At 42.5% G+C, this 22,947-nt stretch overlaps 1 protein-coding gene across 1 annotated transcript; it reads right to left on the bottom strand.

The window, feature by feature from the left end:
• Window positions 1–4,334: 4,334 nt before the first annotated feature.
• Window positions 4,335–22,437, bottom strand: snx13 (sorting nexin 13). The gene is made up of 26 exons (XM_030788870.1): window positions 22,426–22,437; window positions 17,071–17,183; window positions 16,846–16,948; window positions 16,593–16,682; window positions 15,306–15,427; window positions 14,753–14,874; window positions 14,442–14,546; window positions 14,118–14,206; window positions 13,827–13,910; window positions 13,331–13,469; window positions 13,098–13,186; window positions 12,874–12,973; window positions 12,167–12,360; window positions 11,493–11,597; window positions 11,162–11,294; window positions 10,988–11,025; window positions 10,758–10,827; window positions 9,630–9,805; window positions 9,393–9,500; window positions 9,131–9,241; window positions 8,260–8,421; window positions 8,042–8,113; window positions 7,606–7,751; window positions 5,513–5,581; window positions 5,299–5,411; window positions 4,335–5,022 (listed from the first exon to the last, which is right to left on the bottom strand). The coding sequence occupies exons 1-26, from the start codon at window positions 22,435–22,437 to the stop codon at window positions 4,790–4,792; spliced, it is 2,898 nt and encodes a 965-aa protein (XP_030644730.1). The 3' UTR covers window positions 4,335–4,789.
• Window positions 22,438–22,947: the final 510 nt, after the last annotated feature.

Here is a 22,947-nt window from a genome sequence, read left to right as displayed (position 1 = left end):
AGACACCCGTGTGTTAATCTGTTCGTTTTATTTCAGTTTGCACTCGGCTTAGGTTTCCTCTTTCCTTCCTGAAATAGACAAACACAGGAGGAACAAACTCCAACAACATTACCGCCACCATTACTGAGCAGTTAGCTACGGCACATCTGATTGGTTAAGAGTATGAACAGAGCAGCAGTGAACACCATGCTGATTCGTTTGCTGTAAATGATGGACGTCAAATGTTAGGATGAGAAAGTTATTAATAATCCGGACCGACCCAATTCCGAGTTGAGGGTTACAGACCCTAAGGCAGTCACTGTACTCCCATTAGGCAGATCTAGAGTGTGACTGCACAGCTACTCTGTTGTCCTTTTATGACTGTAACACTGTCAGTGTTATCCACTGGCAAGCCTAATGGTCATTGTCATTCAAACACATCCCAGATCGACAAAATTGCACATCTGAATTACAAAGGTAGTTCTGAATAAGCTCACAACGGTCAACTGGCTTCAGAATAAAAGTGCAAAGCATTATTTTTTGACTGAGAGGGAAAAGATCTCTGGGAGTGGTATTAGAAAGTTATTACCACAGTGCTTTAAAAATAATAGTTTAGCATTAGACAGGGATCACATAGTATAATAAAATGAAAGAAGAAATAACTTCAAATATTAATGTTGACAGCGTGAAGCATTACAGTGCTAGCAGTTGCTATAGTGAAGAAATTTCCTTCAGGATAAAGGACTACTTCCCCACGCAGGCTGCAACCTGGCTGTGATGTGAAACTATCGTGTAATAGCAATGTAAGACAAATGTGACAATGACTTATTTGTTTCAGATGACAAAAATGAGATCATTAGATATCAAAACGAGATGTCAAACTGAGCACTGAAAAATAAAGGATCCAAATCGAGTATGGGGTCTACGTGACTATAGACTTTTAATACATGGACACTCCCCGTCAAGAGGGGTTTCCTTGCCCAAACCATGGAGGAGTGAGATGACAGACTGTCTCAAAGGACAGACAAAAATAGCAGGACTCCCCCACTGACTAACTTTGACCTTTAACTCAAAAAGAAACTCAGAAGATGACTGCGTGACATTCGTCCATATTAAAAAACAAACAGAGAAATATGTCCCTGATAAAACATGTACATGATAAAATAGGGAACATTGGTGTATTTCTGCCACATAAATGTTAAAAGAAATCTTTAAAATACAGGTGTGGTACTTTGAATCAATTTTTCCCAGCATGACTGGGTTGAACTTGGCATGACTCTTCATATAAGAGTTTCTGGTTTAAACAAGAGTTTGTGAAGTAAATGTTTGCTCAACCCCTGTATCATTTCTGACAGTTATTAGCTGTTAGTCTTGTAAAAATGGGATGGTTTGTTTATGTACAGGAGCCAAAGGAATACTATTTGTTTTCACATCTTTGAAATGGTAGTCTCATGTCATTGTCTAAACATGTGAGGACGGCTGTCATTAGGGGAGTTGATAGAAAATAATGCTTTTATCTTGATGCTAATCGTTTCTAATCCACCAGTACCACCCCTTCTGGGTTACTTAAGCACTGTACTGCCTGTCTTCTCAGGAGTGACTTGATTGTGTTGTACCATTTAACTCCCTACGGCTATGGAAAGAACGCCTCTGAAACATTTACTGCATATATTAGTCATTTATGCAAAACCTACACCTACAAGCTACAGTCTCCACAATATATGACATGTGTTGCATACTTAAAAAAGACTAACAATAAACCTTTCGGGTTCACATGGGTGACTGCGACACAAATGGACAGTGTGAAAACATGTGCCTGTTCAGATGTCAGATACACCCCTGAACTACTGACTTTCAGCTGAATCCATAATAGTGTGTTCTTATGTAAAAATAATATGTGTGAGTAGAGATGACACACATCTACATCAATGAAAACACAATACACTGTGCTGTCAGTTAGTCAGAGTTAACGTTTTATTAGTGTTATATTGAGTTCAGCTGCTCAAAATGAATGTTTTAGAAGCATGTTGCAAACACTCTAAGTCTTTTTTTTAGAGTCCTTTTTCAGTCTATTAAAACAACCATGACATTCGTATTGACTTTTTTTTTGTTAAAGAAAAATAAGAAAATATAATTGAAAGTACATTTAGGCACACTGTTGACACATACTGTACACCGATATGCACAATTCATTATCATAGATTCATATGTATAGGGGTTTAGAAAAATGAAAAGGAAAAAAAAAAAAACCAAAAAAAAAAAACCAAGCAATCCTGCATCAGAGAAACATTTACTTAAAGGTACTCCCCAGTAAAAAGGGACAGACTCGCTCTGATGCGCTTTCTCATAAGAGTACAAAAAGCAGCTGTTGTGTTTGACTCAAAGAATCACAGCAGAGAAGAGCTGATCAGTGGCTAGTCAGTCAAAGCTGATGACACCCACTTACAGGCAATCACAGAGAGAACTGCTTGGTGTTGACCAATCACAGCAAACGAAAGCCACACAGAGTCACAGCATACTAAGAAATCATTCACTGAAATTTGGAAACCCTCATTTAAACTTGAGTTATTGTCTTAATTAAGTGCTTTTCTTTTCTTCTGAAGGACAGTAGCTTTTGTTCATTCTATAATTGTAATCAGTTATGTCAGTCTTTTAGCGGTGTCCCACATCTCATCTGTAGGCTACAAGGGTGTTCCTCCATACAGGCTCCTAGGCACACAAATCCAGCATGCTATACAAGTCTATAACTGTTAATAGAGCAGTTCAAGGTAATACAATGCAATACACAGGTAAATAAGGACTTTGCTGGGCTGAAAATCCTGAAAACAGAGTTGCCTTTGTAGAACCTGGTGTAAGGAAGATGTGCACCTGAGGTCAAAGGCCTTCTGGGATGACTTTGACCGTGTGTTTCATAATATGTACTGATGATACACTACAATGTGCTCTTTCAATGTTTCCTGCAGCAGGTTAGCCATGCAAAGATGAGCGTATTCCATAGACATGGAAAAGGTCAGGTTTTTACTAGGAGTGGCTTGAACGTAAAAAGAACCCCCCCCCCCTCCAAAGGAAAACAAACAAACAAACAAACACGAAAGTCAGACTTATAAAACAAGTCTTTAAAAATAAGCCTTGGTGTTTTTTTTTTTATAACAACGGAATGTAAGTTGTTAGGTTTAGAAGACATTTCTGATTTTTTTTTTTTTTTTTTAGATTCTTTAAACGTCTTGACTATTTGAAAACATTTTTTTTCATTATACAATTATTCAAATACACATGCATTAAAGAAAAATATTGCACAAAAAATTAATTACATATTCTCTGAATAAAAGTATGATTAGGTTAGGATATTTTTCAATATCTCTTTGTGTGTGTGTTTTTTTTAATGGTAGTCATCATTAAGGGAAGCTATCTCTAGCCAACGCATCTCTTGGTCTTTGAGTTAAGGCTGATTCTCTATCTTGCACTGGCACAGTTTTCTGACTTAAAAGGGTTGCATTTTAGTGCTACGCACGTTTTCTCTAGGACAACGAAAAAAAAAAAAATCCAAAAAACACGAATCCTCATGAATCCATTGAGTGCATCCTCAAACCCCTACTGAACAAAATACAAAAATGAGGACACACACAAACAAGAGTTCACCAGAGACAGGTACATTCTTTACAGCATAACTATGTATGCTACAGTTTCTGACAGATGCAAAGACTTGTCCGTCCCACCTGGGACAGGCATTCAAACGATCTGCATTTCCTGCCATAAAACTCGAGGAGGGAGTAGGACGACGTATTGGTTTGTGAGGAAAAAGGAGAAAAAAAAAAATCCCATTTAACTAAAAAGCTAGACCCTCCCGGTGAGGGTTTAAGTAGTCATAATAACTGATAGTCACATTTCGACACTGCCATCCCACAGTTACGAGGATGCATCCCGGATTTCACCCCTGGATTTTGTTTTCCTATCTGTTCTGTGTCACATCTTGAAAAATGAGAAACCTTTCAGTGCTGCAAATATATTTGGTTAATAAATTGTGTTCATAAACATGTTTCAGGACGTGTGCAAATGTTTTTTTCAACTGAAGTGTAGTGAAAAATAGTGTGTTTAAAACCAACTGCCACCCCTAAAATGGCCATCTGGGTCCTTGCCATGCTTGAGATAAGTCGAGCACAGTGAGGTGTGAGGGTAAGCGCTCTTCATTCTGCTCTAATCTGTTTTAAAAGTGTACAGTACTCATGTACTATTCTTGGGATCAGCTCCACGGCTGTGTGTGTGTGTGTGTGTGTGTGTGTGTGTGGGTGAGTGTTTCTCCATAGCAATCTGAATAAAACAAACAAACAAACAAACAAACAAAAACAAACATTTCACAGGGAGCTCACAACCCCGCATTTCCACTGCCTTTCAACCTGAAGTCCAACAACATAAACAACAACAAAAAAAAAAAAAAAAAGAGAGAGAAGATTGGGACGCTGACGTTACAGGTCTGGCAGCGCAGTCTCTTAGTGGTAAAGAAGTGAAAGTGTCTGAGCTAATGCTTGACAATGATAAAACGCGTCCTCTATGCTACAGCCGCATTGATACAGTGCTTCTATTAAGAACAAAGAGGATGAGGAGGGGAGACAAAGAGGAGATGGACACGACGGCTAATTCCTCAAGCCTGGTCCTCATCGAGACAACCATCCACTCCCACACAACACACACACACACGCACGCACGCACATACACAAGGTCACACACTCTCCTCTGCCCGCTGAGCCGGCATAGCTCTGGGCTACTTTCTCCCCTCAGCATGGTGTTTGATGCCACCTCTGGCTGGTGTCTGTCACCTCTTTTGCAAGGTCTTGAGTCTCTGGGAATATCTGACCATGCGTGCTGAACGCGAGTGCAGCTTGACAAAGAGCTCTGGGAACTTGTATTGTGGGAACATGGTCTCAAGGAAGCCCTCCAGGAACACGTAAGCCAGCCGACGGTTCATCTGCTGGTGCTGGAACATGTCAAACACCCGCAGGATTCCCTTCCGCGTGGTGTCCGCTCCGATGATGTGCTTCAGCTCATCTGTCACGACGGGAGAGAAGTTTCAGGATATTTATATGAGATGTAATGCACACAGTGCACAAATAACAACAGGGGGAAGTCAAAAAACACAATATGAATTGGTATACATGCATCAGTGCATGACAATGGATAACATCAGATCAGCAGAAAGTCCAATGTTCTCCAGCATCTAAAACTGAATCTAAAAAAAAGCATGTAGGTGAGTATTCTGCTTGTGAGTGGGTTTCTTTTGTTTTTTTGTTTGAGTGGTGTGTGTGTGTGTGTGTGTGTAGTCACCTGGCATTATGCCCAGTAAGCTGGTTTTGGCTGCCACTCTGGTCCTCATGCGGATACTTTTGTCTCTGCGGGGTGGGGTCTCTGCCAAGATCCCGTTTGGCCAGTAGGAATCTCTGTGAGGGGAGGCGGGGTCAGGACAAGGGCTGGGAGTAAGACGAACTGGGAAATGAGTGGTTATGTTAACACACTAGCTATAAGGCTGGAAAACCCTTACCTGAATTTCTTCACATACTCAGCTACTTGTTCGGGGGATGTCATGTAGTCCACATGATCCACGATTTTTCTGGAAACAAAGAAAAGATGAATTTAGTGGTGAATCTGCAGCTGTATCATGATTAACTTTTGGTAGAAATACGAACCAAAACGGAGAGTCTGATCTGATGAAGAGCATGATTACTTTAAAAAAAGGAGAGGTTAATCTGATAAAGTCAATAAGAGCTGATAAAAAAGAGATTGTGATCTGATAAAACAGATGAGTACCGATGAAAAAAGAGACTGTGATCTGATGGTGTGCATGACTACTGATGAAAAAAAAAAACAGAGACAGTGATTTGATGAAGGGGAGAGTGTGGTGTATAGTGATGTGATGAAGGGGAGAGTGTGGTGTTGTAGAGTGATGTGATGAGAGGGAGAGTGTGGTGTTGTATAGTGATTTGATGAAGGGGAGAGTGTGGTGTTGTGTAGTGATGTGATAAAGGGGAGAGTGTGGTGTTGTAGAGTGATGTGATAAAGGGGAGAGTGCGGTGTTGTAGAGTGATGTGATGAGAGGGAGAGTGTGGTGTTGTACAGTGATGTGATGAAGGGGAGAGTGTGGTGTTGTATAGTGATTTGATGAAGGGGAGAGTGTGGTGTTATACAGTGATGTGATAAAGGGGAGAGTGTGGTGTTGTATAGTGATTTGATGAAGGGGAGAGTGTGGTGTTGTACAGTGATGTGATAAAGGGGAGAGTGTGGTGTTGTAGAGTGATGTGATAAAGGGGAGAGTGTGGTGTTGTAGAGTGATGTGATAAAGGGGAGAGTGTGGTGTTGTAGAGTGATGTGATAAAGGGGAGAGTGTGGTGTTGTATAGTGATTTGATGAAGGGGAGAGTGTGGTGTTGTACAGTGATGTGATAAAGGGGAGAGTGTGGTGTTGTAGAGTGATGTGATAAAGGGGAGAGTGTGGTGTTGTAGAGTGATGTGATAAAGGGGAGAGTGTGGTGTTGTAGAGTGATGTGATAAAGGGGAGAGTGTGGTGTTGTATAGTGATGTGATGAAGGGGAGAGTGCGGTGTTGTAGAGTGATGTGATGAAGGGGAGAGTGTGGTGTTGTAGAGTGATGTGATAAAGGGGAGAGTGCGGTGTTGTAGAGTGATGTGATGAAGGGGAGAGTGTGGTGTTGTAGAGTGATGTGATGAGAGGGAGAGTGTGGTGTTGTAGAGTGATGTGATGAGAGGGAGAGTGTGGTGTTGTAGAGTGATTTGATGAAGGGGAGAGTGTGGTGTTGTATAGTGATGTGATGAAGGGGGGAGTGTGGTGTTGCAGAGTGATGTGATAAAGGGGAGAGTGTGGTGTTGTACAGTGATGTGATGAAGGGGAGAGTGTGGTGTTGTACAGTGATGTGATGAGAGGGGGAGTGTGGTGTTGTATAGTGATGTGATGAAGGGGGGAGTGTGGTGTTGCAGAGTGATGTGATGAGAGGGAGAGTGTGGTGTTGTACAGTGATGTGATGAAGGGGAGAGTGTGGTGTTGTAGAGTGATGTGATGAGAGGGAGAGTGTGGTGTACAGTGATGTGATGAAGGGGAGAGTGTGGTGTTGTACAGTGATGTGATGAGAGGGAGAGTGTGGTGTTGTACAGTGATGTGATGAAGGGGAGAGTGTGGTGTTGTACAGTGATGTGATGAGAGGGGGAGTGTGGTGTTGTACAGTGATGTGATGAGAGGGGAGAGTGTGGTGTACAGTGATGTGATGAGAGGGAGAGTGTGGTGTACAGTGATGTGATGAGAGGGAGAGTGTGGTGTACAGTGATGTGATGAGAGGGAGAGTGTGGTGTACAGTGATGTGATGAGAGGGAGAGTGTGGTGTACAGTGATGTGATGAGAGGGAGAGTGTGGTGTTGTACAGTGATGTGATGAGAGGGAGAGTGTGGTGTTATATAGTGATGTGATGAAGGGGAGAGTGTGGTGTATAGTGATGTGATAAAGGGGAGAGTGTGGTGTTGTACAGTGATGTGATGAAGGGGAGAGTGTGGTGTTGTACAGTGATGTGATGAGAGGGAGAGTGTGGTGGTGTACAGTGATGTGATGAAGGGGAGAGTGTGGTGTTGTACCTGTTGATGGTGTCTCCGTAAGTGGCCCTGATGAGTTGCTGGAGCAGGTTTTTGATGTTTCTCCTGAGCCACTGGTTTCTCTCTTTCAGATCAAACACCTCATCCATCAGCAGCAGCATCACACGCAGTGGGATGTTGTCATCCACCTGTTCACGTCAAACGTCATGTCTAATTACACAGTGCAACTGATTCTAATAACATCAGTGTGCCAGTAATTACACTCTCTCCAGTTTATTACTGAAGAACAGAAACTGGAACGACAACAAAAAAGGCTATAGAAGAGACAGTTAAAGGATATAAATACAGATACTGTAATCTCTGAAATGAACAAGGTCAACTACAAAAGTAAAATGGTTTCTCTCCAGACAGTGAGACACAGTGCAGTAATAATACAAACCAGGAGGGGGCACCATGTGATATCAAACCGTATACTCACATTATCATCCAGCTGGGCTGACACTCGGCAGTGCTCAGGATCAATGTCTGATTTAGGAATTAATGGTGGGACCTGAGGGGGAAAAAGACAACATAGGGCATGACTACCTAACAGCACACAGAATGTGCACAGATATATTTTCAAAAAAAATATACAACGCAGTTTGTGTCCCCAGGCCTTCTCCTGACATTAATGTGTTTGCTCAGTTCTGGGCATACCTTGAATATGGACTGCTTGATGTCCTGGCCCAGTCTCTCCGACATGCGGCCCATGTTGTCTGATACTTTGGTCATTCCTTCAGCCAGACTGTCAGGCAGTGATTTCACGGCATTGGACACATTACGCATAGAACTGCGCAGAGGGTTCACAAATGTGTCCATCTACAGCACACAAGTTTAGGGGAAAAAAAACAGAGAGAGAGAGAGAGAGAAAGAGAGAGAGAGAGAGAATGTTTGAATGATTGATATATTCCTCTGACAGGAAGAAAATGAAAAAGAGACAATCTGAAATGTTTTTAAAGATGATTTTAAAGATTTGAGAAAGCATAATATATATTACTCCGTACTTTATATATTCACATAAAGATATACACATAATATATAAAGAGCAATAAGCAGTGCCTTATTTGGTTGGGATTTTTAAAATCTTGTTGTACTTCTATGGTGCATATAGCAATATAGCTGTATCCAACTGTACCTGCATGGCTGCCATAAAAGAGGAGCCAAGACAAACAAAAGCAGAATAACAGGCCAGCATTCACGTCATGACAGCGCACTGTCCATCTGAGCATGTCATAAAGTCTAACTAGATATTTATCTATAACCAGACAGCAGGCCTGCTAAAGGACATGTGCTGAGTGAATAGAAAAGAAAACACCTTTAATCTTTAAACCGACTGAAACAGAGTACAGAATCCAAAGAACAGGGGAGAGGGCAGAAAATGATTAGCCTGCATAACTCAGCTGTACTTTTCCAGCAGAGAGAGAGAGAGAGAGAGGGAGTGTGGATTCTACGACGTGTTGACACTGCGCGCTCAGAGCCAGAACATCAAAGCGGCGTGAATGCATCTGTTTCCGGAACTTTCTCTCACCTTCCGTGCAAAGTCGCCCTTGCCCTTACTGTATGCCTTGTTCTCTAGGAAGTCGTTGACGTAAGGCGTGAGGTTAGGACAAGCTTTCACCATCTCTGGATTCAGGAGCAGCTGAAACAAAGCCACTCATTACATACCTGTGGTGCTCTGGTGACATCCTGACTATGAATAATGAGTGCTGTAATTTACGTTCAAGGACATACCTACAATCACAAATTCAATGAACTGTATGGAACTCATTTGCACAGAGAGAGAGAGTTACCTGTAAATATGCATTGAGGTCTTTTTTCCTCTTTTCTAAGAAGTCCCTATCCATGTTGTTGAATGTCTTTTTCCCAGGAAGTTTAAGTATAGAGGTCAGGTTCTCAAACTAGATACAACAAAACAGGTAAAAACATTTATAAACACTGGCACTGGTTTAAAATGCAGGGCAACGTTAATTTGCGATACATAATCGGTCGTATATGTCGGTCTGCGTGTCTAAGCAGAGCAAACCTACTTGCTCAGTGATGCGCATGTGGAAGTCGTGAAAGTCGCTATAGCGACGATAGGTTTTCCAGGTGTCCTCGCTGCCGTCCGGATTCTTCCGGAACACGGTGATGGCGTAAAGAGCGTAGGTCTTCCCATGGTCGTTGCACACGCCTGCCACGGGAAGTTGGTTTAGATAAGCATCAGCTACCAAGCATGAGCAGAGGAGGAAGGAGGGGGGTTGGAGGTGAGGGAGGGATTGAGAGGGAAAGAGAGAGAGAGAGAGAGAGAGAGAGAGAACGAGGAAGAGGAGGAGAAGCAGTATGGCAAGAAGATACATGCACGGGGGTGGAGGGGTGGGTTGCATGAGTAGAGACATTACAGAAGGAAGAAATCAAAGCCAAGGGAAGGGAGAGTGAGAGAGAGTGTGTAGGGTGCAGAAAAGAGTGACAGCAACAGATGGAGAGACAGAGGGAAGGCACGACATGGGCATAATGACAAAGCATGAATAAGACAGAGAGCGAGAGAGAGAGAGAGAGACAGAGGCAAAAGAAGAGCGACAGAAGGACCAAATTCAGATGGAGATGAATGAGACAGCAGCACCAAGGGTGGTGGGGTGAAAAAAAAAAGAGAAGGGTACGGGGATGGAGACGAGAGGGAAGGGGGGGGGGGGGACAAAAAAAGGAAGAACAGAAGAAACAGTAAAAGGTGATGGAATGACGGTGTCGCCAGAAACAAAAAAAAACAAAACAAACTAGTGTAAACCAGATCGTTAATAAAAAAAACATAGCCGTAAAGCCTGAAGAAAAATGGAAAAAAAAAAGTGACGGATGAAGAGAAACAGATGACGGAGAGCAGTGACTGGTAAAGGTAAAGGGGTCAGAGGATAACAAAAGCACACTGCAACAGAGACAAAGAGCCTTTCTCTGGAACCAAAACCACCACGGCACAAACACATGACAGACACGGCACAGAATACTCCCCTGGCCTTTTGTACGTAAAGTCACATAAACAACTAACGCCGTTTTTTTTTTGGTTTTTTTACAGCATCTACTTCACATTTACGACGGCTGATGCAGAACCATCGTCAAAGACCGGACGGAAACACGTGTGCGTGTAAGCCTCGTTAGACTTCATGGCATGTCTCATGTACACATACCGGTATCAGAGATGTAGGCATGGAGCAGCACAGACTCATCAACGCTGGCATTTGTAAGGTCATCCAAGGACTACAACACACAAAGGATGAATGAATTACATTACGCCTCACAGAATAGTTTGACAAAATGACTAATATTTTGACAAAAAAAGAAGAGAGGATGCAAATTCATATTCATAATCATATTAGATGGATGTACAAATGTTATATTAAGAGGACGTTTGACGTACTAAATTGATGCTTCCGGTTGGAGACCCATTGAAGGACTCTGTGAAGAGAAAAAAAAAAAACACTGGATGAAAGAGGGGTGGAGTGGCATTTTGGACATGATTTCTTTAGAGCTAAGTGACAGAGCTAAGTGATGAGGTAAACAGGAGGCGGTCAGGTCTGCGTTTGGTTCTCACCCCCGTCTCCATCGTCAGAGCCTCTGTAGCTGGGCTCCTTCAGCATGTCCAGCTCTGCCAACATACGCACGTACAGAGGATGCTGTTTAAAGGACGGGTAGAAACGCTCGTCTTTCAACATCTTATCATACACCTGAGAGAGAGAGAGGAGAGAAAGAGAGAGAGAGAGAGAGAGAGAGAGAGAGAGAAAGTGTTGTCAGTTGGGGCTGTTCACATCATAACCAAACCTACAATATGTTTAAGTTGTTCAACATGTTTAGAATGAGCCGTTTTATGAAATCTATGACTATGTTTAATGAATTGCAACCACAAACAGTTAACAAAACAACACCTTTCTCTGAATGTCATCGAATATCTCGGGCGTGGGATCCTCCTTGTTGAGTTTTTCCGCCAGCCTGGCCACAGAGGCGTCGTCCACTTGTACTCTGGGAGAGGCCTGTCACAGGACATCACATGTCAGTACATGTCGTACTGCGTGTATTAAGCATTACATAACACAAAAACACTCTCTGCTTATTTATTCATAAACGTCTACTGTCATTCCATGTCTGTGATAATGGAACAACCCCTCAGTGTTTCAGCTCAAACCTTGGTGAAGAGGTATTCAGAGAACACTTAAGAGGTCTGCTGTAAATAAGTGACATTTTCCAGCAGTGCAGCTTTTGAACTCCACTAAAATAAAATCTTAGGACTCGCTATGAATTCATTTTTAAGAAGACGGGGATATTGTTCTGCATTTTCTTTTACCTTACAGATGTATTTTTCTATTGCATGACTGATAAAAGTTATTAACAAAATTCTCTGTCCACCAATGACTGTGGGGGGAAAAAGAAAAAAAAGTCCTCTAACATATCTACTTTCAACGCAGAGAGAGTTGCAGTGATCCTCTGTGTTAAGAGGCAAGTCATTTCTGTACTTATTGTATGCCAGTGCCTCTATCTACAGTCGGACTGTTCTGAGTCTCGCTGCGGTGCAGCGCTCGGTAACGGAGGAGTCAGCCCTGACCTTTTCTGAGAGATACTGTTCGTAGACTCCCAGCGCGGCAGCTTTGAGCAGGCCCTTGGTCTGGCTTCCTTGTTTCTTGCCGTCTTTCTGCCAGCTTTGCATGACCTCCAGCTGCTGCTGCGCCGTGACCCTGTAACCCTCCACTGTCAGCCAGAAGAACAGGTCTGCCTGACCCCCCATCTGCTGCATGTAGTCTGAGACCGAAAGAGGAAGAGAGAAGGAGACAGAAAAGGAAAGAGGGTTGGGGTGGAGGAAGAGAGATAGAAGAAAGAAAGAGAGAGAGAAAGAGAGAGAGAGAGAGAGAGAGAGAGAGAGAGAGAGAGAGAGAGAGACAGAGACAGAGACAGAGACACAGAGACAGAGAGACAGAGACAGAGAGACAGAGAGAGTGAGAGACAGAGAGCAGGAGAGAGAGAGAGAGAGAGAGAGAGACAGAGAGCAGGAGAGAGAGAGAGAGAGAGAGAGAGAGAGAGAGAGAGAGAGAGACAGAGAGACAGAGAGAGAGAGATGAGGGTTGGCAGAGGGGATAGAGTAGAGGAAGAGGAAGAAAAAAGAGGTGGAATGAAGTGATGAGAGAGAGAGAGAAGAATGGTACAATTAGGCACAGGGAGGTGAAAGAGTTGCAGTAGCAGTCATATGAGGTACAGAGATAGCACAGTAACAAAAGAATGGAACACAGCTCCTAAAGGCAGTGCAGCTCCACTCACCCATGAAGAACTGCAGAGCAATATTATGCACCAAAATGTGCTCAAATGGAATAATGCACAGCTTCCCAAAATTTGCAGCAAGTTTCAAAGCATCAACTTCCTGGAGAATATACAAAAAAATAAAACAAACACATTAGATAATGTTTAACACGTCTTGATTTATTTTGACCTCTGACAGGTACAAACAAATTGAGGTTAAGGAGCGATCCCTGCTGTCGACTTACCTTCCCTGATTGTAACCTCTGTATCCTCGTTTCACAGACTTTCTTCACAAACATTAAACTGTTAATTTGATTCTTTATCACATTAATATCTGGGGAAAGATTTGGGACAGAGAGACAAAAAGATGAGCATAGGACATGACATTGTACTCCAAGTACTGCACAGAGGCAGGCAAGAATGATTGGTGTGTGTGTGTGTGTGTGTGTGTGTGTGTGTGTGTGTGTGTGTGGTGTACCATCGCCAGCAGTGTCTAGTGAGCGCAGGTATTGGAGCTCCTCCAGGACTTTGTCTTTCACAGCCTCCAATTCAGCTGGCTTGTCTGTCAGCTTCAGGATGTTCATGAAGGCCTCGTAGTTACAGCTAGAGTCTCGGATCTGGACACGAACACACACACACACACACACACACACACACACACACACACACACACACACACACACACACACACAGGAAAACATTGTCATGATTCACCCTCACACACAATTCTGCTGGAGCCATGCAAAATGGACCATACAGTTGTAGTCAATAGTCTTGTAGTCAACAGATTACACACATTAAACTGCAATATACAACGCACTTGTTATATACTATTTCCAGAAATCAGAACACACACACACACAAACATCTGAGGTCACTGTGACAACATCAACCAGGTTCAGCAGAAGGGCAAGAATCAATTAGCACAACTTGGCCGAGGAACATGAGTACCACAATCTGCCAATGAAACTCACCATCCAGAGGGCAAACTGATTGATATAATCTGGATCACTGAGTTGGTTGATCAGTGGAAGTAAAACTCCCCTCGCCAGAGTTTCCTGAGAATCACATTTAAATGGTTACAGTACCTTCCCCTAACATTTTATACAGCTACTGAACTGTATTCATTTAAATCATGGGCAAAAACATCCACACCTGGCCATAATGCATCAGTGATAAACAAACTCTACATATAGCATGTCAGACGTCACTGCCTCGTTCCACGCTGAACGCATTGTTCAGTATGTTGGGCGTGGTGTGCTCACCCTGAGGAAGTATCTCATGTTTTTGTTGTGGAAGTCTCCAGGAGGTAGTAAGAGATACAGCAGCACCTCACACAGGTCCCTCAGGAACGCTGACCCAAACAAAACATCACAGTTTAAACGTTAATGCCACGCAGCAGCCAGGCTGACGTTACAGTTGCTCTCCATATTCAAATGAAGCAAAGCGCTTCTGTTGCTACGGTAATTTACCACAAGTCCTCGCTGGAATGTGGTTATGCTGGACCAGGTGGAGTGAAGTGCCGATTTAATAAGACTTCAGAAATAGTCAGGTATTGTCTGTCACGTTCACCAAAACATGGGGCTCACCTTCCTCGTCTTTGGGGGAGGTGCACACCATGTCCCTGCAGATCTTCCGCTCCATCTCCACCTCCGTCTCAAAGAATGCATCCAGCAGCTCCTCCGAAGTATCACCTGAAACGTAACAGTCACTCCAGCTCACACTCACATCTTAATGCTATTAATACAGCAGGCAACAACTAATCTACGACAGCATATCTGAAATATGTCAAAAACACAAATTGCAGTGCCTGATTATAAATCATTCTGACAGTATTACAGAGTTGGTTGGTTTTTTTTGGCCTTTGAAACAGTTTGACAGATAAAATGCGATGTTTTACGTTGTTTGGAGTCCTCCTTCTCGTTGAGTCTCTCTTGGGCCTTTCTGAAGATTCGGAGGTGGGTCGCAAAATCATCGACCAGCCGGGTGGTGAAGTAAGGCTGCCAGTCCACCTCTTTCGACCTGTGGTGCACGTACACACACACACACACACACACACACACATACACACACACACACACACACACACACATGACCAAAGAAATAGTATGAAATAGTCAGATTAAAAGAACAATTCACAAAAAATCCATTCACTAACTTTTTTTAAATACATGTTAACACATCACAAACATAGAACCTTTTCTTACGACTCTGCTATCAAATCACCACAGTTGGCTTTAGTTCACGGAAGTGTTTGAAAGTATATGTTGTCTCACCAAAGCGCATGTTAGACCAAGAGCCACGGTACTGTCATATCCATAGACCTTTACAGTTTTTAATATGGCCGTGAGCCCCTTGCTAGTCTAAAAGCCTATGAGAGAACTAGATGATTTCATTATTCCTTCCAACTGTAGCTGGCAGGTGTAACCTGAGGAGACACGGTGGGGGCCTACCTAGTGGAAAACTGCACCAGTGCATTTTGTACAGTTTGTCTGATCTCCAGCAGGAAGGACTCATCTTCACTCAGAGTGTAGTACCAATACTGGATGTAGTCCCTCAGGGCAAACTGAATCACCTGAACGAATAGAGGATAAAAAAGGACTGTGATGAAGAGCGCTTTAATTGAATTCAAATAGAAGGAGGGAAAGATTACATTCAGTCATTTCCAGAAAAAGGCTTCGGCACTGTGTCCAACGGATATGGTGCATTCTATCAAATCCCATTCTTCAACATCTCGCTGTAAATGATCTTTGATCATTTGGGCCAAAAAGACACCAGAAATAGGACCCATACATTTTTTTCAGCACTATTAAATGCTAAATGTTATGTGCCTGCCAAGGCAAATCTGAAACCATTTGACATTCGAATGAATAAATCCTTTAAAACAAAACAAAAGAATCTATTTGTCTGTCCCTGAAGAAAGCTAAGTCATGCCAAGTTATGCCAAATAACTTAAGACACACAGACACATGCACACACACACACACACACACACACACACACAAAAGCATCTCACAAGAAAGCTTGCACAACCTCAGTAAGGGCGTAAGCATGAGCGTTTTGGGGGGGGGGGGGGGGGGGGGGGGGTACCGCATGTCTTTTTGACAAGGAGGTATGTGTTCTTTCTCCCTTTTCCTGAGATGACCACAATGAACCCACATTTCTGCTGAGTACAACTCCTGACATGCACATCATATGTTCCACAGAAGACTCTTGCACAAGGGAAACTGCAACTGGTTAACTACGAGGAGTTTAAAAGTTTAAGGTTTTCGCTCTAAATATCATGCCCCCCTCTACTGAACACAATGAGCTTACTTATGGACACTCATGATTGCGTTTAACTCGATTTCCAGGATGAACTGTGAACTATACCAGCACAACTGCATGGCATTATGGTAACAGGATACGGTATGTCGAACAGAGGTTTGTCATGGGAACAAGAACACTGACCGCATACACAAGAGCTTGCGGAAGTCAAAAATATGCCAGCATGCTTCTCACTTTACAAAAAAGGAGAAACAGATAAAATGTATCTGGCTGATGATGACTGAACTATCTGGTGCTGCTGTTCACTTGAAAGCTGAAGTGTGCGCAGACTTAATTTAGGAAACTCTTGAACCACAAACGTATGCTGTTTGCAGATGACATGTGATACAAGCGCTGACTCATCCATTTTAGAGCTCTGAATCCTCAAAAGCATGATTTTGCACTGGCAAACAAAACTCATTGTAAGACATTACCTGTTGCAGGGGCTCATCGATGATGTTGGAACCAGTCAGTCGTCTGTCTATCTTTATGGGTTTGATCTCAAGTTTCAACTCCTCCAAAGTCTGGAAGTGCACCAGAGCAAAATGCAATATCTTTATTAGTAACTACCTAGCAACAAGCATTTTGTGACAGTATTCCATCCAGCACGTTTGCATATTACTGCCTGCATCCATAGATATAGGGCATCACATTTCCATAAAAATATAAAAGAAGAAAACCCCCTACCTTTATTATGCCCGTTTGTGTCGGTGGCAGATAGGAGTGTTCACACTTTTCGAGGTGTTTCTCTGAGTTTGTCTTTCCAAATAAAAGAGTGACAGCGAAGCCCCTGCCGAGAAAACAAAGTGAGGCGCGGCGTATGTCGGGGGGGGGGGGGGCTGAATTTCTGCGGACCTGTGAACATGAGCTAAATCCTTCCCCAGCGTGGCAGGGGGTGTTGGCTTTACTTACCCACCAACAAAGCAGAAGATGTAAAAGGCCAGATAAAAGATTGCAAAGGGTCCGAACGTGATGAGGAACAGTACCACTCCCAGACCCCCCCATCCCCAGACAGACAGACTGGCCTGAAACACACACACACACACACATATATAGAGAGAGAGCGAGAGAGAGTGAGTGAGAGAGAGAAAGAGTTAATGGTCTTTCCTTATGTCTCACATCTACTGTAAAACAACATCTGTTAAACACACTATCACGGAAACTTAAGATAACTTCAAAGGTATTTTAACACAAACCAAATAGTCACGTCACATGATTGAAACCTGAAGGGAATAAAAAAAAGACACACACACACAACACAAAGACAGTATTGGGGAAAACACAAGTGGGACACGGAGCAGTCCAAAAATAAACCCATACTAAAATATGTACTGTACTCTTGTGCGTCAGCGCGAGGGCAGGCGAAGTCAAGCTAACTTCCATATAGCCATATAAAGTGCTAAACCATATCTCTGAAAGAGACAGGACAGCCCATCACATCAGTTTGACTCTAAACTAAACCACAGGGATTCTGAGTATTCCGGACTTTTAATGTACCTGTATTCCTTGATAACAACCCCCCCCCCCCCCCAAAAACCATGGACTGACAAACCTCAAAACACGAAAATGAGGACAGTGTTGTTCTAGTCATCTGAAGAGGTGAAGGTCAGACTAGAGATCTGAGCAGAACACAGAAGTGTTATAAAAAGCCTGAGAGAACAGAACCCATGTCCCATCACAGGTTTCCTGTTTTTGCCATGACAGGAAACCCACTGAGTCGGCCAGCGGTCTGACTGCGTTGCTCTGACCTGATCACAGTCTTTCTGATTGAACCAGTTCAAAGAGGACTGTGGGAATGAGCAACGAATGAGCTGCTTCTCTTCAGTCACTCCACCGTCCTATCTGTAAAACCCTCTAGTGCATAGGCTGTGTCATATTTTAGCTTCAAACTCTCTTCGCTGTGTTTACAAGTGTCTTCAAATAAATTTCATTCAAATGACTTTAATCTTCACATTTTTTTGCAGTATTTAAGAAAATGCATTGACATATTAACTTTAGGTTGGCTCAACAATAATCATAAATACTATATTTATATATATATATATAAAACACATAAATAAACGTAAGGACTGGAGGCATCCAATCCAATCCCAATGATTTACTGATTACCTTGATATTATGAAGTTATTTTGTTCAAATGTAGATTATTAGTTAAAATATATCAACACTCGTGTACTATAAACAAAAAGTAATGAAGGAAGCCATATGGTGATGTTTTTTATTCAGTCATATTGAGGGTTTGCATAGTATAGAGAGAGGGACTGTAGGGGATCCATGCCTCGCTGACTGCATCTGAACAACCTGACAGCCAGTCAGAGTGACAATCCGCAGGAGACTAAAACGAGACGCGCCTGAGGAGAAAGACAGGATTCTAGCGGGACGCACTCCTCAGACGTAACCCTTCAAAATGATGCCGAGTCATGACCACTTATTGACACGAGTCAGGGGGCTTTGGAGCCGTGTCACAGAAACGCACACACATCTGGCGCGCTGCTCCATGCTCCCGCAGGTGACGACTCGCATGGCTGAATGTAAAATCTCCCGACACGGAATGACATAAGCATTTTTGTCACTTACAGGAAAACGGTCAAACCAGTTTGAGTGGAGAGATGACTGAACAACTGAACTGGCTGCATGTTGCAACATTCCAGAGGCTGCCCATATTCACAATGGGTAACAGCTTTATGGAAGGTAATTACCGGGAGGGAGGTCTGCGTGGGCCGTCATTCAAACATTTAGGGAGCCGCCCTAGCTACACTTCACAGGCAGCTCATTCACAAACAGGTGCTCTTCGAACAAGAGCAACAAACAACCAGACTACTACCGTGAAAGAGAAGAAAAGCAATGAGTATGGCAAACGTCATCACAAGATAGCCTAACTGTCAAATCTGTCATGGTTTTTTCAGCCTTACTGTCAAGCTCACTGAACTAAAACTGCTTACTGAATTGTGCTGGACACTAACGTGTGGCATAATCGACCACGATAGCTTAGCCTTTCAGGTTATGCTGCATATAACCAGCACCTCTGAACTGTGGGTCACGCACGGCGCATTCCAGAAAAAAAAAACAACCTATCCCATCAGAGCGAAAATATGTAATCCTGTCATCTTCTTTCACACCATGGCACGAGACACTGATTCTAAGGTAAACTTTATTTTAAGCTGTTTTTTTTTTTGTCTGGTTGTTCTCTAGTTTTATGGATGGCTTGAGAGTGAACTGTCTATTTTAAAGTCACTCTAGGTTACAAACAAACCAACAACAGCTTAAATCCAATTTACAGGAGCAGGCACCAACGGTAATCTGTGTGTCGAACAAAAGTGTTTTCTGAAACAAAACAGTGCGAAACACAAACAACACAGAGTGGGATTCCACAGTGACACAGCACAGCACAGGTGAGGGACACAATCCACAAAACTGAGGAAAAAGACTAGCTACTGGGAATGATGGGACTTCAATACATCATACCACACAACACTGGGACAGCTGGCAGTCTACCTATGAGCGACTGAAACTAAAAGGGTTTAAAAACGATATGAAAAGTTTGAATGCATACCCACAGTGGACGTCCTTGTCCTTGATTCAATTTCCACAAACTTTTCCACATGGTCAGAGAATCTGTATCAGCAGCAAAGTGCCATTGTTATCAGAAAGCAAATGCAAGATATAACTCAGCTGCTGGTGCATTACACAGGCAAAGCCACCAAAGAGGAACATAGCTAAACAAAAATAACAACACAGCAATGTCACCTCTCAAATATAAAATATACAGCCTGATAAGACAAGAGTTATAATCCTATCATGACATGTTTCCACATACACCAATGCTGCTGGGAATTGGGAGGAATTACCAAACAGCTAAATGCCAAGGACACATTCATATACTCATGGAGACGGCTCTGACACCCTTGTTTTAGCCCAGTAAATATTTCAGAAAATAGAGGGATAAACTAAAAAATGGGATGTTCCTGTCTGAGATGCCAACTCCTCTGAGTGTTCTAAAGTTTATGGTACAGTAACACTATGAACCTGTTCTGACACGGTTTATAACCGGGCTCGCCAAAAGCCGTTAAGTGGCCTAATTTGCCGATACATAGATACATGTTTATGCGGAGCCTTCGTTTGAGACGATGACGCTGATTAGCCTAGATGTTTGCACTATTCTGAGTCTACTGAAGTGACTCCCTAATCTTATTACTACAGGTGCTAAACAGTTTCCTTGCTGGTCAGTCTTATTTCTGTTTTTTTTTTTTTTTTTTTACTATGAGCACAGGCCTGTATCCCCACGTGATCTGCATCGCCCGCTGTAGTCTTAAGGGCCAGTCAAAGCAAGGGCTATTTTAAGACTGGGCAAAACCCACAAGGTTGAAGCCACTCAGCACTGGGGGGTTAAAGGCGGTGTTTGTAATCCAAATCTTGTCTATGGCTTCTACTTGTTATGAATAAGCGCTACTGCGGCCGTCAGAGCCAGAGAGGTCACGAAGTGTGTTGACTAACAGACCAAATTTCGATTCAAACTATCTGCCTGCTGCTCTCGTTTCCAACGTAAAACCCAACTCTGAGATAAGTATCCTCTTTTGTCAAGAAGAAGGCTGAAAATGAAGTGTAAAAATGTACCTTGATTTTTTCCCTCATCTCCATTAGCTATTGTTACATTTGAGCCCAATCAAGTTTGAAGCAGATAATCAACAAATTCCATGAGATCTGGCCATCACTTTGCTGTCCATAGGAGTGCCTGTTTAAGCTGACGCAGGGTGGAAAAAGACAGGCTACCGGAGCTACACCGTCAGCCTAAGCTTTGATTAAGAACAGCTAAAGAGATTTAAATGAGCATGACACTCGTTCTGCACCTTTAATAAGTGTATGTATAGACAATAGATACAGTCCTTCTGTAAAGTCTATTCAACAGATGTTTACTTTCAAAAAAGACTTAGGAGCTCAGCATAGATTTGACATATGACACTCCGCATGCTTAACATGATGAGTTTTTCGTTTGTTTGCTTGATTTGTGTCATATATATATATATGTATGTATATATATATATATATATATACACACACACACATATATATGACACAAGAAAACCAGGCCCCTTCATGTTCCTGCCAATTATGTTGTATTCAACAACTTGCGATAACACAAGTGCTGTTGTGCAAGCCGGTACACGCATGAAGCTTATGAGAGATTTATGCATTTGTCATGATTTGATATGATTTGATGCAGAGACGTCACGAGCCTCGGTTTTAACGTACAGCAACATTTTTCTTACCTGAGCAGACTGTAATGAAAACTTTACAATGAAGAAATGAATGTATCAAAAGCGTCTTTCACTTCGTTCAGTGACCGACGTCCGTAAAACAAACCGAAATTGTTAATGTGCCAACTTAATGTAGAACTCTTGCCCAAGCTGAACAAAATAAAAATGTTTAAGACCACTTCAAATCTATCTGTGAATAGTTTGAAGCGATCTCCCGACGTATCTGTCATGAACTGTCAAAAACACTACTTTGCTACTCGAAATAATTCGAGCCTTTACTATATCGGAGGGAGAATTTAAATGAAGCTTCATTAGCAACGACAAGAAAATAACATTTGGCCATCTCATAACAACTATGAGAGCTGCAATCTGACTCGATGTACTGGGTGTATGCATCTGATTAATTAAACATTAGAGCTTAACAAACAATTCCACGTCAAACATACCAAACGTCAACAAGATGAAATTCAGTGGAAGTACATATGGTCTTAGAAGAAGATTTAGAGTGTGCGTAAAAACAATGGGAGTGTTTCACATAAATTGCCACGTAGATTGATCTCATATTTTTTGCTCAATTGGGCGAAAGACAGGACAACCTGCCCAATGCCAGCTAATAGCTATGCTGCGAGCTAGTCAGCACCTTGTTACTTTCACACCCATCTCACCTCACGCTGTTTAAATTATGACTCTGAGATTTTGATATTTACAGATAATCAAAACATCACCAGCTCATGTTTGCTAGCTAATTCAAGCAATTCAGCTGACACTGACGGCAATAACCCAGGCTCATCGCATTAACGATGTAATCCCGGACTGATCAGGGATATGCTTTTTCAGAACCAAGCCTGTCTGTGCTTGTGTCCCGTGTTTACCTGATAGGTGGACAGCTGGCTAGTTAGCCTTTTAGCAATCCACCTAGCTTCTAGGCTAGCTTGTTCAGCTGTCATACTGGCTAGCTACAGCACAAGAGAAAACAAACTCTATGAACCTCTGTAGACAAATGTGCACTTACCTCTGCAAACATTATTTAAAAGGTTGAGGCAGAAGTCGTTTAAGTTAACCCCACCACATTGTATCACATGAGACGACGTTATTTTCTCGTTTAAAAACTGATTGGTTTCCAGACTTCGTACTCTCTCCGGAGAGTCGCCATATTGCAAAGTTTACGTCTCGGGCACTCCACAATCAGACGTCAACCAATGATTGGCCCTCTTGAGGTGACGTCATCACATTACCCGTGACTACAGGATATTTTTCTCTCTTTTTTTCCTTTTAAAAACCCAATAAACATTGGATGCGTTCGAGAAGCGAACAGCAATTAGAAGTGATAGAGTTATCTTAGATTATTTCTCATCAAAACAAGTGCAGCAATGTCAAAAAAGTTTATGAGTTTGTATGGAACCAAATTAACCACATCTGAAATACGGACATCTAACGTGGAGTCAAAGTTTTCCAAGATGTAAACTTTTCACCGTTCTCTCTGGATAGACACTGATATCAGTACATTTCCCATTGCCACAGTTTTTGCTGACCT

This window comes from Chanos chanos, chromosome 12 (genome assembly GCF_902362185.1).
Source record: "Chanos chanos chromosome 12, fChaCha1.1, whole genome shotgun sequence".
In the NCBI taxonomy this organism is placed as follows: domain Eukaryota; kingdom Metazoa; phylum Chordata; class Actinopteri; order Gonorynchiformes; family Chanidae; genus Chanos; species Chanos chanos.
Note: the sequence above shows the minus strand (reverse complement) of the source record. Positions and strands in the feature narration are given on the sequence as shown.